The 13,153-nt window shown below is 36.4% G+C and overlaps 2 protein-coding genes across 30 annotated transcripts in view; one reads left to right on the forward strand and one right to left on the reverse strand.

Moving 5' to 3' along the window:
- The window catches only part of picalma (phosphatidylinositol binding clathrin assembly protein a), a 188,253-nt gene extending 181,458 nt beyond the window's left edge, over window positions 1-6,795 (forward strand). For 26 of the 27 annotated variants that reach the window (XM_063053904.1, XM_063053906.1, XM_063053918.1 and 23 more), the window contains 2 exons: window positions 4,438-4,540; window positions 5,341-6,795. In XM_063053904.1, the coding sequence (XP_062909974.1) occupies window positions 4,438-4,530 (93 nt within the window). In that variant the 3' untranslated portion in view covers window positions 4,531-4,540; window positions 5,341-6,795. The remainder of the gene's footprint in view (window positions 1-4,437; window positions 4,541-5,340) is intronic. The other variant, XM_063053917.1, reaches the window with a different exon arrangement.
- The window catches only part of ccdc83 (coiled-coil domain containing 83), a 115,818-nt gene that overhangs the window by 11,812 nt on the left and 90,853 nt on the right, over window positions 1-13,153 (reverse strand). For 2 of the 3 annotated variants that reach the window (XM_063053936.1, XM_063053933.1), the window contains one exon: window positions 10,523-12,253. The exons of the other annotated variant lie outside the window; for it this stretch is intronic. In XM_063053936.1, the coding sequence (XP_062910006.1) occupies window positions 12,077-12,253 (177 nt within the window). In that variant the 3' untranslated portion in view covers window positions 10,523-12,076. Of the gene's footprint in view, window positions 1-10,522; window positions 12,254-13,153 lie in introns of those variants that run through there. 3 annotated transcript variants of the gene reach the window in all.

Consider the following 13,153-nt stretch of genomic DNA (forward strand, 5'->3'; position numbering starts at 1 on the left):
TAATAATACAAAACCTCTACTTTGTTTTTGGTAAAAGATGTCACCTGTCACCAATCTTGAATTTTGCAGAGTTTCTGTTTTCTGGCCAATATTAAATTTCGCAGTCTTCCATTGACAAGAAGAAACTAACGAATTTATTTTGTGGAGAGGAGAGATTGCAGATGCTGTAATCTGGAGCAAGGAGCAATTATTAAATTGCTTGAGGAATTCATTGATCAAGCAGCAACTGTGGAGGGAAAGGAACTGTTGATGTTTTACAAGAAGGGCCTTGACCCCAAACCTCAACTTGCCTTTGCTTCCACAGCTACTGCTTACTCTGCTGAGTTCCTGCTGCAGTTTTTTTTTCAGATTACAATATTTGCATTCTGTTCTCTTAGCATTACTTGGAATTTAGTTGAATTTATTCTACAGTATTGAGTATATTCTATAGATGTCTTAAATTGCATCTTTCTCAGAAAATGCTCATGAACATCTGGCTGACCTTTCAGTCCTGCACAAATCAGTTGCTTCCACTTGCATTTATGAGTCAGCGTTCCCTTGCAGTAAAATTTGACCTATAGTATGATCAGAGGGCACGTAGAGCAGAACAAACTGTAAAGAGGATAGAGTGCAAGACAGATGTTTGGACGGAGGCTTTATCTTTGTAAGGTACTTGGGGATTAATTTTCGTGCTCAACTCAGAGGTTTACATGTCGGGCATCTGCACACCTGCAAAGGGCATTCTCACTAAAATCAAGCTAGCCTTGTATGGCATCCCCCTGTTGATAGTTACTGCTTATGTGGTGATTGAAACTATGCAACATCACCATTGTGGAGTCAATGACAACTTCTCTCCTGGAAAGATGGGCCAAGCACTGGGATTTGTGCTGGATTCCTCCATGGTTCTACATATTGAGCATGGGCTTTCTGATGGATGCATTAAGCATTTCATTGTGCATAGTCCTCTGTAACCTGCATGAGTCTTCTGTGGTAAACAATTTTATAGATGCCTCTCTGAATGGATTATCCTATCTTTTGCCCTGGTCGCTGAGTATTTGTAACCCTCATGATACATCTCAATTCCATACCTTTCAATAACAATGAATATCAGTATCTGAGCTGATGGCTGAGCATCAGGAATCAAGTGACTGAGTTTTCATTGTTGATGACAATATTTCAACCTGGCTTTTCTAAGTTTGAATTCTTTAATATTTAAATAAAGAAAAGGCTATTCTTGCTGTGTACTGTACATTCCTGCTGCATCTCTACAGAATAGACCTTTATGACATGGGCATAGTTAAGGATATAGGTTTCAAACTTTGTCTTCCAAACTTTGCATTGGGGTTATTTGAACTGTAGGTTATTTCTTACTGTTTTTTGGTCGCAAAGTGACCTACTTTTTGTCTTGTGGAGTAAAAAGCAGTTTATAAAACTGGGGATTTTTCAAGTAATGTTTTCCTGAAATTCACCCCCAAAGTTGGAGCAATGTACACAAGTGTAATGTACATGGAATTTGAAGATAGTTATTAGTCATGGGACCTGAATGATAAAATGCTGGTAGGCAATTGATGGGGTATAATGAATTGAGCAGAACAACATCCAGTAATGTTCAGATAAGGTGTTTGAAGATGGAGTCACAGGTAATGATCATTTGTGCTAGATGGCTGAAGAATTTTGCAGCATGATGTTCAAGTCTTCTGTGCTCAACTTGTGACAGTGGCTGGTGATGCTTCTGCTTCCACTGCCTTTTGAATGTATCTCCGAGTCAGAATTAGGTTTATTATCACTGGCATGTGACGTGAAATATGTTAACTTAGTAGCAGCAGCTCAATGCATTACATAATATAGAAGAAGGCCACCTATAAATTGACATTCTCCTATTTTTGAAGAGGTGCAATGTCGGTAATTCTAACTAGAGTTGATACTGGCACTCTGGTAATATATCAAATTGCGACTAACTGCACTATTGATAGATAGATAATGAAGCAATTATATGCCACACCATTAACAACAGCCTACCCTGTGATCACTGGATGCAAGTTAATTGTTTGCTGTGCGTGCTGTAGGCACTATCTGAATAAGACTCTCAACCCCCCTCACTCAAATTCCCAATTTGTTCAAACACAAATACTGCCACTTTGGGTAGGCAGACGTTATGTATATTTCAGTGTTGAACTTATTTTCTATTACCTGAGTGGGCTACTTGTTTCTCTCCTACAGATTAGCAACATGCTTTCATGAGTTTGAATTACAAGGCTATATACCAGTACCATAATATGATTTGGAAATTGTGATATGCTTTGGCTTACATTGAGGTAAAATCCCACATAGTTCCATGCAGGAATGTTATAACTGTATGGAGACACTTCAGCTTTGTTGAAAGTGATAAAGCATAGTTGTGTAAGGATAAATTTATTCAAAACCTTATCTAGACCGTGAATTGAGTTGTTATTTCAAATAAAGCAGTTATTGTGATTTACAGAAATAGGCCATTCTGTGATTTTTATAGCAATTGATGAAATTTTGTTTAAAAATTGAATTGTATTTTAACCAGCATGATGAGATTTGAATTGTTATTACCATAAACAATTTTCATTGTATTAGGTGGTCTTTTATCTGTTGAGTGGTTGTTGCTGAGCTGCAGATTCTTCCAACATTTTTGCTAGAGATTTGAAGTAATGTGACATGGTTTAGTAACAATATACACTGAGTTCTTTATTGTTATATTTCATAAAATACAGTATAGAATGTAGAATCTCCTGGGTGATGGTGCGTAGCCAAAATTTGAATTGGTAGGTTAAACACATCTCAAAATATTTAATCAAGGAAGTAATAATGACCCATTAAGAGTCCTCATGTATGGAAGATGTAACACCAGTAGTTGTAGGTATAAGCTTTTTTCCCCAAACCTCCCAAGAAATAGGATTGCACATGTTTCTTCTTCCCCTAATCGATATTATAATCCTATTTGAATTAGTAAATCATCACATAGTTCATAGAATTATTTTTCTTCATGTGCCTTGGAGAGTTTGTACGGTTCAATATCTTGAACAGTCTGCTAAATATACCAAGAACAAATTAAATACTTAAAAATATTTTCTTCAATTCTGAGAAGGAATCAGCTGAAGGTTTCATTTCAGTATAACCATTTTAACCACTACATGGCCTTTAAATGAGTAACATACCTATAATAAAAAAGCAATGCTGAGGATACTCAGCAGGACAGGTAGCATCTACGAATGAAAAAACAGTCAGTGTTTCAGTACAGTGAGCCTTACTCCTGATTTTTAACTTTCAGAATTCCAGCATCTACAGTACTTTGCTTTCAACAATTTTTCTTATTTCCATTCCTAGTCAATATATGATTATTTATCTCCCCTTGCTTGTCCCATGTTGAAAATAGAGGGAGATGGTAGAAAGGGAAAATGAACTATTTAGAACAGCCACTTTCATCTGCAGCACCTCCCACCTACAACTAAACAATTAGTAGACCAGAGCTATAATTCTGGCTTCCAACATAGATTCCATTCACTTGCTACTGATCCCACCTCTCCATAATCTGTTCTTTTACATTCTGTTTTCTCAGTCACAATGACTGCTCACTTTCTCCTCTGAGATGTAGCCCATTTTAACAGCTTTGCAGTCCATCGATTGCTGAGACTGTCTCCCTCCCCTTTAATGATGCCTATTAGTCTTTTGCTGTTTTTGTTTCCATACACTTCTTTGAAACTACAGGTATTATTTGAGGGCCTATTGAAGATGCTGTCCAAGTTCCAGTTTTCTGTTCCCTTCATTAAACAAAGTAGATTTTATTACCTGTGAAAAGATGATCATTTACATTGACTGGGAATGTTCCACAATACTTTCCTACTTTTGATTTTGTTCCTTTTTGACCAACTGTAGCATGTATCATTCAGGAAGATGGGCAACAGATGTCTCTGCAGTCTACCTGTTTAAATTTCATTTTCTCCTTTTATCCCTCCATGTAAGGAAAGCCATAGTATTAATCTGATGATTTTCCTGATTTTAATATCTTTTATAGATACTCTCTTAAACTCTTTTTAAAAAGTAAATAATGTACATTAAATATATGAGAAAATACCTCATATATATTTCATGCATTCAGATGCTAAGTTGTAAGAATCTGTCATTTCTTTAAGTTTTATCAGGAAATAATATTTTGAATTGTGTATTGCAATAGTATTTTGATTAATAAAAGCTTGCCACTTCTATATCATCACCTTATGGTGATGATTTTGTTGAGAAGTTAGCTCTGCTAAAACGTTAATCTTAACCGTAATCTTTTTTTTAAAACTAAATATGCTGGCACAAAAATTGATTCCTTGAAAAATCTGCTGTCATTCCTAAAATGTCAATGGGTTTTGGCATTGCGGTCACTGATTTCCTTGTTCTTTTCTTCGCATTTTCTGCTTCCACTTTCTTCACTTTCTGAACTAGTTATCTACAGCCTCGAGTCCTTCTAGTCAAAGTCCTCCTAGAGCTCCTGGAAAGGATCCATTTGCAGAGCTCTCTCTCAAGGACTTCTTGTAAAACAGACAAGGTATTCATGGCGAGATATATATGCTTGTGTATACTACATTCAGCAGTGAACAGAATTGTTTCTAAAACTATCAACGAGGCTGCTACATTAGCATTGCTGTTAAAGTTTGCTGAAATATTCAATTATTTTGCTAGTAATGTTATTGCATGGATATTGTGGTGTAGTTTGGTGTAAGTTGTGCTTTGTCACCATGTATAATGTTGATTTACTTTTGTGAATAGTGCATGTACAAATTAGCATGTTATGTTTTTATCATGGAGTTCTTACCTCAGCAACCACTTCAACAGAAGTGGGTCCTGTTAGCCAGTTTAAATATGTGTCTGTGTTTAATTTTCCACTATAGAAGTTAATTTCATGTCACCTGAAAATGTTTGAAAGGTACTTCACAAAATGATGCAAATGATTTTCAAGAACACATAATGTCGAATACTCTTAAAGTAATAGTATCATTATTACTCAGTTTATTACTGCAGTTTTGGATAATCAGCATGACCATGTATTCTGGTCAAACATTGTATTTTAAAACAAAAACTGTTTGATCTTGCTTGTAATCTCATGTTGAGTATATTATAGTTACTTCCATTCTTTTGAGTCTCAAAATGTCAAAAAACTCTCATCTACACTGATTAGTGTTGATAATTGAATCAAAATCATTTGAAGTTCAACTGAGTTGTAATGGAAGAAAATTATTTTGTGAGACGTACTTTTAGGGTGAACTGCACTATACTTTTTAAGTAAATTTGCCCTAGTAATTTTTAGCTGAAAATAATGTGCTGTTTTTCATTTTGTTTTGTTTTCAGATGCAATTTATGTAGTGGTATCAAATGGATAGATTCTGAGAAGATGAGTGCTAAGCAGCAAATTTTTATTCTTCATGCAAAATATTCGCTGTTGTGAAACTATCTTCCATAAGGATGACCTCAGTAAGGAAGTAAAACAAGGCAGAATGATCAAGATGGGACATTTTCTAGAAAGCAAATGTTGATGGACAACTTCAGCAGCAGAGGGAAAGGCTTTTGTTGGAGTGATGACTGATTTAATCAGGATTTTAACTGGTGCAACCAATTATGCTCCACAGTACAACATTTTGTTCCATTGTTGAGTCAAACCTCTTAATTTAGAAATGGTGGCTTGAAGAACACGTAGGATCTACAACTATATGAAACAACTGCTGGAATGTAAATTATCAGGAATTGGTGAGGTATTCTTTGAAAAGCAGCAGTAAATTATGTAAACTTTTGTTCATTTTTTTCACAATCATGCTAAAATTATTAATTCATAATTTTACACTTTACTCAAGTTTTGCAGTAGACATTCCTTATGTACTATATTTATTTATGACTGTCAGATTAAGTAACAAAATTGCATCAGATGCTTCCCGTGAGGATTAATATAGATGTGCATGATTCATCAATTGGATGAAAACATGAGTTTGAATGAAAAATACAGTTAATTGAAAGATGAAGCACTAATTATTCTACAGATCAGTTTACTTATTCCTAGTACAATTATTTGTAGCCAGAACCAAAATCTTCAGGTTATATGGAATTTAGAATGAATAATGTATTAATCAATGTAGTTAATTCTGTGCCTAGGAGTTTGCGAGGGAACAGTTATTGACATGCAAAGCACGACATTTGTATTTTGGCATTAGCATAAATGGGAAGGCCTTTTTTTATTACTCCATGCTCAGTGTATCATTATTTTACATCCAAGTTTGATGCTGCCTTTCCTAGAATGTAAGGAATTGCCTTCAGTTCACAAATATCCTCTACCTCCAATGGACTCCAAATCATTTGGAGATCTCAGAACACTAGAAAAATTTGTTTAAATGTCCACACATGGTGTCTTCACTGGTTCTGAGAAGATTTGTTTACACATAGTTGGATATGAGAGAATAGTTTCTGTGTAGATTTTTTTTGAAAAGTAACACAGTAAAGCACTGTTGATCGGTGCTTCATTGTATATAACATAAATTCTGTCCACTTTAGTGGTGTGAAGGGTAGTTTGAGCTTAAGGCAATTCAGTACATGAACTTAGCAAAATTTTGCTGCATTGTCTTTGCAGAATATATTTTGTTTAAAAGAAAAAATGTATGTAGGAGAAAATTGGTGGATTTTCAAATAAAGAGCAGCTTTCACTGAAATTTTGTTACCAGCTAGGTCCAAGTTACATCATCTTGATTACAAAAGATCCTGTGCATGGATGTAACAACTCTGCATTATTTAATAAAAGAATTAAGCTGTTATAGGTAAGCTGTCATGGCATCTCAATCTTTTACAATATTAGAAAGGCTGTGTGTCAGAATTTATATTTTTGCTCATTTGTAATCATCTCAAGCTTTGTCTTTTTCAAGAAAATATGGTATTTATCATCAGTAGTTACAGATAGCAATAATTTTCATTTTTGTATCTATTTGTAAGGACTCCCTTTTTAATCACATTTTTAAAAATCAAAAAACGAGTCAAGGTTTGGGTGATACTGCAGGATGTGCAGAGGAAAGTAATTTACAGTGGACCTTTTACTTTAAAAGTAATTCTCTTAACATTGGCAATCTTCTGTACAAACGTGTTCTTTAGTCTAGTGATCGCAGTATTTTTGCTCAAGGGTTGCCCTCGGGTTATGAAGTTTTGACAAGGCAGGTCGCATCTGGTTGATACAAATATTTTGAAAAAATGTGAAAAAACTAGTGCCTATAAATATTCTCCTTAGGGACATGCAGTAGATAGTTAACAACATCCTATGGCAGATTAGTAATAAAAAGTGAAACTTTAATTGACTATCGGAGATTTGATTCTTTGGTGATGGCCCAGTACTTGTATTACATCAGGACAAGTTTGAAGGTTGTCCAGATTTTGCTGCACACAGCACAAATTTCCTCACTATTGGTGTTGCATATTGAGCAGACCACTGCACAATCATTGACAAATATCTTCCCCTTCATGATTTTGATGTATTAACTATTGGTGGGGCCTACAATATTGTTCCAAGGAGCTTGTTCTGCAAAGTTCTGGGTCTGAAATGACTGACATTCAATAACAGCTATCTTTGTCTGTGTTGCTAGGTATCATGTCAAGTGAATGTTTCTCCTTCAGTTCCATTTTACTGAGTTAAAATGATAAATAGTTTATCATGAACACTCAATGGCAATTAATATACAAAGGATTCTAAGCAGACTGACCACTATATGCAATCAAGGTACAAAGATTTAAAAAGCAAGTGGATTGTTCACTGTCTCCTCAGAATATAGGAGGGAGTGGTGATCCAGCTGTTCTGAGCCCTGATCAGATACTACTTCAAGGGCTACATTCTGCTTTAGGCACTTACATTCAGCTTTAGGCACTTACATTCAGGAGAGATATCTCAGTACAGATTCAACTAGATACAGAACTTGGGATAAACTGAAGTTAAGTTTCCAAAAAAAAATTGAGAGATTTTTCTCTTCTTCAGACCAATTATTGAAGGGGGGAAATGAAGATTTTTTTTTTGTGTGAAGCTCAAGATCAAGAATTGAAAACGTGAACTGAACCACTGGTGTGTGAAATCAAGAAGCAATTTTTCAACACAAAGTTATTTATAATGTGAAATTCTCTCCTTTCCAAAAGCTATGAATGCTTGGTCAATTGAAATCTTATAAACACAGCTTTTAGTATATTTGTTAGATAAAAATCAAGATAATAGAGCAAAGGAGGAAGCATTATATATATATTTTATATTTTGTATATAATTATGCCATATATCAATGTATGTATATATTTTTATTTTTTTGCTTTCCTTTTCTGGATCTCTCTGTCTCCACCGTGGAATAGTTACTGATGTCCATTACAAGCCAAACATCTCCCACAGCTATCTTGATTTTCCTTCATTCCACGCTATCTTCTGTAAGGACTCTATTCCATTCTCATAGTTCTTCCACCTCAATCATACTTGCTGCAGTGGTGAGATTTTCTATACAGGTGCCCCTGAAATCTCTTCCTTGAGTCATGAATTTCCATTGTTGGCATTGTTAGCAAAGCTTTTGACTGAATCTCATTCACTTCCCATGCCTCCGCTCACAAACTCTTCTCCAGACAGAACAAGGATGAGGTTCCCATGGTTTTTGCCTTCCCCACCAACAGCCTTTGTATTTAACAAATCATTCTTGGCAATTTCTGCCACCTTCAAAGAGATTCCACTACCAGAGGCTTACCCTTTCAGTACTTTGCAAGGATTGTTTCCTTCATAGTTCTGTTGTCTTATCCTTTCTTCCATTCCCACCAACCAGCCCCCTTCTTCCCTTGCATTTGCAGTCTATGCATCACTTGTCTGTTTGCTTCTTCCCTTCCTACCATCAATGGCCCCAAGCAGTCTATGCAGGTGAAGCAGCAGTTCACATGTACTTCCACTCTAGTGCATTACATCCCTTGTTCACAGAGGCCTTCTCTATAATGGTGAAATCAAACAGTCTGGTTGAATACTGTGTAAGCACCTGCTTTCAGCTCATTCTCCATCCAACTCCTACTCTGATCTATCAGTCTGTGGTCTCCTGTACTGCTAAAGTGAGTCCTAAGGCAAGACTGAGGAAGGGAACCTTATTTCCCGTTTAGGTGCATTGCAGCTTCTGGATGCTTATGAATTCTAATATTGTTATTGTTATTATGCTTCTTGAATTCTACAACTGAAAGTAACTTAATTTCTCTTTGTATCAGTTATCCATCTGTAATTTTAGCTCAATTTTATTTTTCTTTCTATGAGTGGAGGATATGACCAGCTTGATCTGCTGGTAATGTTGTTCCTTTTACATTTTGCAAACCCTATGAACTTCTGTGTGGGCTTTTCTTTTCATCTAGGTTCTCAGTCTCCAACTGCTTCCATTCACTCATTGGCCAGACAACCTTATTTATAGTTTATCCCCATGGCCACCTTGGTTTCATTCCAACAGAGATGCTGTGCTCCCCTATCCTCCATGTACCAAGTTTCTTTTCTCCTTCACTGTTCGGACAGAAGGTTTTGATTTGATGCTAACTGCCCACAGATGTAGCCTGACCTGACATCTGGACAATGGAGATGTATACATCAGGCTGCTCTTCAATGACAACAGCTCCACATTCAATACTATTAACTCCTCAAAACTAATCAATAAGCTCCATGACCTTGGCATCAATACCTCCTTGTGCAACTGGATCCTTGATTTCTTTGTTTGTAACTCCAGTCAGTTCTGATTGGCAACAACTTCTCTACAATCAGGATCAACACAGGTGCTTAACCTCCTGCTCTATGCGCTTTATACTTCTGACTGTGAGGCTAAATACTGCTCCAATGCCATATTTAAATTTGCTGACAACACCACTTTTGCGGGCTGAATCAAAGGTGGTGATGAATCAGCATATAGGAGGGAGATTCAGGATCTGGCTATATGGTGCCACAATAACAACCTCTTACTCAGTGACAGCAAAACCAAAGAGCTGGTTAGTTTTTCATTGATTTTATTGTCTTTTTTTCTATTTAATTTGAATATCTGCAAGAAAATGAATCTCAGGAGCTCCTTCAGTTTTTAATTACAAGTCCTTCCCTAGTCATGGCAAGATCCCTTTCCTGTGAATTGTTCATAAACTGAACAGTTGGCAAGTCAAAAGGTGGTAGTGAACAGAGTTCTGAAGTAGTTCGTGATACTTGCATTATTTGTCAAACTGTGGTGGAAGTGATTCCAATTAAAAAGGGCATTAAAAGGAGAAAGGCTGTACCATGGTAGACTGAGGAATCTGCAAAGGCATTTAGGGAGAGAAATAAAGCATTCAGGAAAGTTAAGTATCACTCTAAGTGGACTTTTTAAGTATAAAAGAGTACAGGCTGTGGTGAGGAAAATGGTGAAGGTTACAAAAAAGGTTTACTGGAGGTCATATTGTGATCGTATTGGAAGGGATATTAAACTTGGAGATGTTTGGGGAAAGATTAAGAAAATGGGGGGGGGGTGTGATTCATTGGACTCATAACATTCCAGTAAAGAAGGTAATATGGTTGTTTGAATTCCTGGCTCAGTCATTTGCTGCAATTCGTAATCAAGATAATTTAAGTGAAAAGGCTGATCAATGTAGGGATAAGGCTCCAAGTGAATATCCTGATGTGTTAGAAACCAGCTGTAGCAATGATAGTATTAGTGATGTAGAGTTTACTTTGTGTGAATTTAAGAAAGCTATTAATAGTACAAGTCAGGCAGCTCCAGGAAAGGATGATATGTTATTATATGTTTAAACATATGGCTGACAACTGTCTTGAGATGATATTAAAATTTTGAATCATATTTGGAGTTTAGGCCATCTTCCCTCTTCATGGAAAATGTCAGTAGTATTGCCTATTCTATAACCTGGGAAACTCCCCGTCAGATCATTCTAGTTAGTTATAGACCAATATCATTAACATCCCATTTGTGTAAACTTATGGAACCTATGGTAATAGTGGTTGAATTGTATTTTGGAAAAAAAGAGGTGATATAGTATTATCAGCAGATTTCAGAAGGGTGGAATGACATTGGAATCACTTTTATATTTGGCAGATGATATTAGGAAAGCACAGGTAAAGAAGTTATAATAGCAGTATTTTTGAAAAAGCATATGTTATGGAGGGAGGGTCTTTTGATTAAATTGTGGAAATTAGGAGTGAGGAAGGCTATATAATTTTTTTTGAGTTTCTTGAATGGTCAATGCAGGTAAAGGTAGATGAGATGTGTTTGGGCTTCTATGCGAGAAAGAATGGGAACCCACAAGGCAGTATTTGTAGCCCTTTATTGTTTAATATTATGATTAATAGATAGAGATGGAAAATTCAATTTATCTGTATATAGGATGCAATTAGCGATTAACAAAGTCAAACAGTGGGCAAATAGTTGGAGTTTTAAGCTTTCAGTAGCTAAAACACAAGTTATGTTTTTTACAAAGAGGATCAACAGACCCGCACTTGAATTGAAATTGCATGGTCAAACTCTTGAAATGTAAGTGGTAAGATTTCTCAACATATGGCTGGATAATAAGCTGACATGGAAGCACTCTATCAGTAAAATAATTGATAAATGTAAAGGGCATTAAATATCCTTGGGTATCTATGTGGGTATTCTTGGGGTGCTACACTAAAATCTGACTCTTTAATTTGGTCTGTACTTAATTATGGCTGTGTGGCTTATGGATCAGCTTCATCTTCAAATTCAAAATGGTTGTGCTACAAGCACAGGTTTTAAGACTATGTTGTGGTGCAGGAGGGTCATCTCCTGTTTCAGCTTTACTGGTTGAAATGGCCCTTACAGTTGCAGAGACTGAAATTGATGTGAGGGGGCAGAGAAATTGTCAGTTTGTTAAATGTGTTGGAAGACTGTTGGGAACATCACGAAGAGTGTCTTTAGTTTTGGGCGGCTGGGTACTTGTCACACTAAGAATATGGGTTTGCTGGATTACGCAATAGACTAAATTACTGGCAACTTGAAACATCAGATTTTGGTGCAGGAACACTTTCACCTTCACATGAGCTAATGATTCTCAAAATGTAATGATTCTAGAAATGTAATACCTATGAAATAACAGATCTCAACATTGTGCTCGTGACAGGCCATCCCAGCTCCGCTTCACGTGGTTCTCTTTGTTCATTTTTCCTTCCTTGACCAGTAGGTTGCTCAGTTGCTTGAAGCAGTATAGCTTGGCCTTTTACATGCAACATCCTCTGCTCAAATGCACCACACTCTAAATACTTGAAGCAAATTAGAAGTATTTCTCTCAATTATGTAATAACCTTCTTAAGATTGTACCAAATTCCAAATAGTATTTGAACATGATAATCTGACCAAGGCCAGCTGCTTCTCCATACTTGTAGTCCTGTAAAACAAGACTGAGCTGGAAGCCAGCCTGCCACAGTCAGATTATCAAACACATTTAACAGTTCAAATTCAAATATTTAAAAAATGTAACATATTCAATGCAATTTTAGTACTTTAAGATAAAGACAATGTAATATATGGGAAAATAAACCCTTTATCAATCAAGTGCTTATAGTAAAGCTGAGTGGGCAAATATGAAATACATATAGACTTTGAGCTGTGGATGTTTGTTCTTCAGTCTTGGATGAAGCCTAGTGGAGAAATGGGAAGTCCAATGTACTGACAGGAAGATGATCTATGAGGTTGTGCAAAAAGCCCACTTAGCTGGCAGAGACATGGGGTGTGGTGAATTACGCAATGTCTGAAGCTGGTTCCTATTTCAGCTTTTTAAGATGCTTTCACTGATCTTGAGCATTGCAATGCACAGGAATGGAAGTTAGAAACAAGCTGAGCTCAGTGAAGGTTGTTGATGGATCTATGCGCTAGTGGGTGAAATGCAATTTCATTTAGGCCCATTAGGGTTGATGATTGAAAGTTATTTGAAGTGGGTACCAAAAGCCTGTTAAAGGAAAACTGGACTGTTTCAGGAGGGAATTCTAGCCTTTGGAGACTCAGCAAATGAAGGAAAAACTGCAAATAGTGCAGTGTTTAAGTAGCGGATATATATGGGCAGAATTGGGGCAGAGGCTCACCATCAGTGGCATCCCTATTCTAAGTCTGTGGTTACTAGTGGAAGAGCAGAAGTGGTTGGTTGGTTGGTCGTCCATCGTTGA

The sequence above is a fragment of the Mobula hypostoma genome, chromosome 7, assembly GCF_963921235.1.
Source record: "Mobula hypostoma chromosome 7, sMobHyp1.1, whole genome shotgun sequence".
NCBI lineage: Eukaryota > Metazoa > Chordata > Chondrichthyes > Myliobatiformes > Myliobatidae > Mobula > Mobula hypostoma.